The sequence below is a fragment of the Myotis davidii genome, unplaced genomic scaffold (assembly GCF_000327345.1).
Source record: "Myotis davidii unplaced genomic scaffold, ASM32734v1 scaffold762, whole genome shotgun sequence".
Taxonomy (NCBI): domain Eukaryota; kingdom Metazoa; phylum Chordata; class Mammalia; order Chiroptera; family Vespertilionidae; genus Myotis; species Myotis davidii.
In genome coordinates, this window is record NW_006293699.1 from 1,419,203 (window position 1) to 1,423,791 (window position 4,589).

The 4,589-nt window shown below is 43.6% G+C and overlaps 2 protein-coding genes across 3 annotated transcripts in view; one reads left to right on the top strand and one right to left on the bottom strand.

Annotated features, from left to right (window-relative positions):
* Positions 1-830, bottom strand: part of XRCC2 (X-ray repair complementing defective repair in Chinese hamster cells 2) — a 34,739-nt gene extending 33,909 nt beyond the window's left edge. The window contains exon 1 of the mRNA XM_006767291.2: positions 685-830. Within this exon, the coding sequence (XP_006767354.1) occupies positions 685-723 (39 nt within the window). The 5' untranslated portion in view covers positions 724-830. The remainder of the gene's footprint in view (positions 1-684) is intronic.
* Positions 831-983: 153 nt separating this feature from the next.
* Positions 984-4,589, top strand: part of LOC102761895 (40S ribosomal protein S4, X isoform-like) — a 5,829-nt gene continuing 2,223 nt past the window's right edge. Inside the window, exon 1 of one of the 2 annotated variants that reach the window (XM_015566231.1) lies at positions 984-1,103. The gene's annotated coding sequence lies outside the window, so the exon portion shown is untranslated. The remainder of the gene's footprint in view (positions 1,104-4,589) is intronic. The other variant, XM_015566232.1, reaches the window with a different exon arrangement.

A 4,589-nucleotide genomic window follows, 5' to 3' on the forward strand; every position in this document is an offset into this window, starting at 1 on the left:
TTGTTGAACAGGCTGCACAAGCTCTTTCCAGTAAACTCTGCTTGGTCCGTACTGAGTTCCCTGCTCACTTCTGTGACACTGAGATGGAGAACCTGGCATTCTAGGTCCCTAACACCTCCTTCCCTCGCCCACATAAAAGGCCCTTCCTTCTGCACATCTGCCCTTCCCCAGAGCTCGCCTCCCACCTGTTCTCAGTCACCGGCTTTGCTCCACACGCTGCCTGCGGGTCCCCTGAGCGAGCCATGCGCTGGCTACTCTCCGCCGTGAACGCCGAGCCGACTCCAAACGGTCCTTCCAAGAGCCGCTCAGGCATCTGCTCCTCCCAGCTAGTCTCCCCTCTACCGGACAGCATGACCTACACACACACTGCAATGTTCAAGTCAACCTCTCCTAGTTCTTAAATGGCACAAGTTTCTTCTGTTCCTGACTCCTGTTCCTTAACCAGTGGGTGACATAGAGTAAATGTCTGACACTTGTTGGTTCAATTCCTAAACAAATTCTTGCAGGTGGGGTGCTCAGGTGGGCGGGTGCACAGGTGGGATGGGTTACACAGGTGGCGGGACTCTAGGCCTAGTGCGTCCCCGGCCCCGAGCCGCACTCCCGACCTTCCCGGCTTCCGGCCTCCCTCATCCGCCAGTCCTCCCTGTCCACTTTTCCTCTCGCTCCCACCCAAACGACTCTCACCTCCGTCCCAGACTCCGCCCTGTGGAAGTCACTACACATCGCCCCGGATGCTCGGCGAACCAGACACTCAACTTTCCCGCCACCAGCGCCATTTACGGCGGCGCCAGTCAGGCGCGTTGACCTGTTGACCCGGACGCGAACGTGCGCGCTGCGCCCGCCCTCGGCCGGGAGGAAGTGGGCATGCGCAGAAGGCGGGCGTGCGCAGAAGTGGGCATGCGCAGAAGGCGGGTGTGCGCAGAAGTGGGCATGCGCAGGAGGCGGAGCTGTACGTGCGCAAGGCATGCGCAGGAGGCGGGGCTGTACGTGCGCAAGAGAGCGTGGGGTCAGGGCGTCAGACACCATTGCGCGAGACACCATTACGACGGAGACCGAGGCGCGGCCGGTGACTACTTTCTTAAACTTCATTTCGTTTTAACTAGGTAAAATTAACAGCGTGTACTTATTATTTTTTACTACTAACAAACCATTTACCGAGTAAACAGGCATTTTTGGTCTATTCTTGGTTAAAAGCCTCCAGCTGTCTGCGTATGTGATTCGTAGTGAATTCTGAGAAAAAAGGACGCTAAATTTAAAAGAACTTTAAAAATATAGCGGGCCTGCATATTTATCCAGTTCTTTCGGAGATAGAATTTTATTACTATTGGTTACCAAGTGTTTATTCGTTAAGATAGACATTAAGTAGATAGACACATAGACGGATATGGAGTATTTCGTGCACGTGAGGCCTTGCGCCGCGTTCGGGGAATACAACATTGTAAGAGCCGTGCCTGAACGGAGTTTACAACCATTTGATATACCGGAATGTGTTTTTACTTTACAACGGCTGTATCGGTTGTCTTATTCTTATATTTGTAGGTGTGTAATTAAAAAATAATGTTTAGGCCCTAGCCGGCTTGGCTCATGGCGCGGCCTGCGGACGGAAGGTCCGGGTTGGCTTCCGGTCTAGGGCGTGTTGCTTACTAATCCTGTTACAACTATTTACAATATTGGACATTACTTATCTTTTTTTTTTTTTCAAATTTTATTTTTTATTACAAAGGGTATTACATATGTGTCCATTTTTTTCCCCGCCCTAGACAGTCCCCTAGCCTCCCCTATTCCCCAGTGTCTTATGAATAAAAAGATATTTTTAAAAAAGAAAAAGAATGGGTGCAGATGCAGCTGTTTGGGGGTAGGTAGCTCAGAAAGGCTGAGGAGGTTTTAATCTGAGGGCTTATCTTTTTTTTCTCCAAAGAAGAAAGCAAGATAGTAGAATTCCAAGACTTAAGTTAAAGCCAAGTAATCTGTAGGAATGTTACCCATCTATAGGATCTGCTAAACTTTTTTCTTAAAAATGATTCTTGATCCATTCTAGTACATGGAACAGTGGGTTTCATAAAACTATAGAGCAGTGGTTCTCAACTTTGTTGCCCTTTAAATACAGTTCCTCATGTTGTGACCCAACCATAAAATTATTTTCATTCCTACTTCATAACTAATGTTGCTACTGTTATGAATCGTAATGTAAATATCTGATATGCAGGATGGTCTTAGGCGACCCCTGTGAAAGGGTCGTTTGACCGCCAAAGGGGTCGAGACCCACAGGACGAGAACCGCTGTTATAAAGTATGGCAGTAATTATTTTAATTAAGGATATTTTCCTGCAGCACTCATTGTCTGTAATCACATTTAATACTTAGCATATATTAGCACTCTTTTTCTCAATGCACAGACCTTTTTTCCCCTGAGTTACAGTCTTCTTGAAATCCAAGATGAATTTTCTGAACTCACCTTGGATTTTGATGTCAAATGCAGCTAGAATTTTCAACCTGGTTCTGTTACTTACCACCATGGTACATGTTATTTTATCACCCTGGACCTTAGTTAACAAAGTGCTATAATGGCTAAATGGAAAAAATGTACTAAGACAGCTAGCACAACACCTAGCACAAAATATGGATACCCTTTCTAATTTCCTTTATTTCTTAGATCATCACTTAAAAGTGCCAAAGATTCAATATCTACTCAGTATATATCTCCTGTTTACTATAATGGCAGTGAGTAGGGCCAGATTAAGAGATGAGCCCATCAGGTAGTTATCCAGGGTGGCTAACCATAAAGGGTGCTAAAACTTCTCTACATACTAAAATATTCTGAGAATATGAGATGGGGAAAAAACTGTTTATTGCAATTCCTTCCAAGGAGAATATGGTTAGGAAGGAAAAGCCATTGGAAAGAGGGGAAAGGTCAGTGGGTTGTGATGGAAGGCAGAGTGGACAAGCTGGCACAGTCCCACCATCAACACTCAATCTTCCTTCTCCCCACCCACTCCCACACATAGAAGCAGAATTCTGAATCTAAAATATATTATTTCCTCCCCAAGCAAGTCCATAAATGTTAATCCAATTCTGATGGTATTGATGATGGTGATGGCTTAAGCTAAAATCCTTTTAGAACTGGGTAGGGTCCTTCCTGGATTTCCTGTCTTAGAAAAGTGAAGTCTTTTTTGTTTGTTTGTTTTTGTTAATAACACAAGGTGTCAGTTGTTTGTATAGTAAACAAAGCAAAGTCATGCCTCTACTGCCCATTATAAAAGATTTGGGTTTCCTGAGCTGAAGTTTCCCCTGGGGTAATGCCACCCACTTCACCTGCAAGCGTTCCCTTACTCTTTTCCCATTGCCCTGTGGTTGCAGGGACTCCAGTAACCAGTGCAAGGAAATACTGCTGTTCTGGATGTTGCTATTGCTATGAGTAAGGCTAACTTGTCCACTTGCAGGCTCTTTACAGTTCTTGATAACCCACACTAAACAGTCTATAACAGGATAAATTAAACATTTTGCGTGAACAAAGCAGAAGCTCCGAGAAGCATAAGATGTGACTGTAATTGAGACAGACAGGAAGGCTTTTTTTTTTAAATTGTGGCAAAATAGATGTATGTGCCTCTTATTCTGACCTAAAAACTTTTTATGCCTTGTTAAAATTTCTTGATAATGGTTTGGATCTAAATTTTATAAGTTGAACTAGAAATGTAAAGCTGGTAACAATAATGTCCTGGGATTCTAAAAGGATTTTTGTTTGCAAGTCACAAAACATCCAGCTCTTACTGATTTAAGTAATAAATGGAATTTATTGGGTCAGACAGCTGGAAGTTCAGAGGTACGACAGCTTAAAGGTTAGTTTAATTGAGAGGATCAATTATACAGGTACCTAGTTTCTTTTTTCTTTAGACAGCTTCTTCTTTTTTACTGTTGCCCTCATGGGACTATGAGTCCATACTTGAAACATTAAACAATCCGGGAATAACTGGGCTGGTTGGCTGAAGCCTGAGCCACATTCTCAACCTTAGGCACAGGGGTTGATGTATGTTTTTTCAAAGGTTATAGGCTTTGTGGAAAGGAGTGGATCACAGGAAATGACAGTGAGAACAACAAAATAAGAGTAGTTGGGGGGAGTGGGGTAGATGCTGGGGAGGCAACCTTACTTCATTATAGCTTCCACAATGAGGATCTGTATATGCCAAGCCACATATCTAGGTCACCCTCCTCTTCCATGCCATGCACTTCTATACAAAGTAAATCTTTCCTCACATATAAAGAATCAATCTCTTAGGAAGCAGGCTTTACAGTTGAATAGTTGCTCTGTACTAAATGAGTTTCTCGGTCCTCACCCTGTTCCTAATGAAGATTATGTGCTGATGGAACTAGTCCAGTCTTTAGGCATACCTGTTTCAATGGGCCATCTTGCACAACATGGTTTTGAAAGTTTTAATACTCTAGAGCAGGGGTCCTCAAATTACGGCCCGCAGGCCACATGCAAATACAAATACTGTATTTGTTCCCATTTTGTTTTTTTACTTCAAAATAAGATATGTGCAGTGTGCATAGGAATTTGTTCATAGTTTTTTTTTTTTTTTTTTTATGCATATC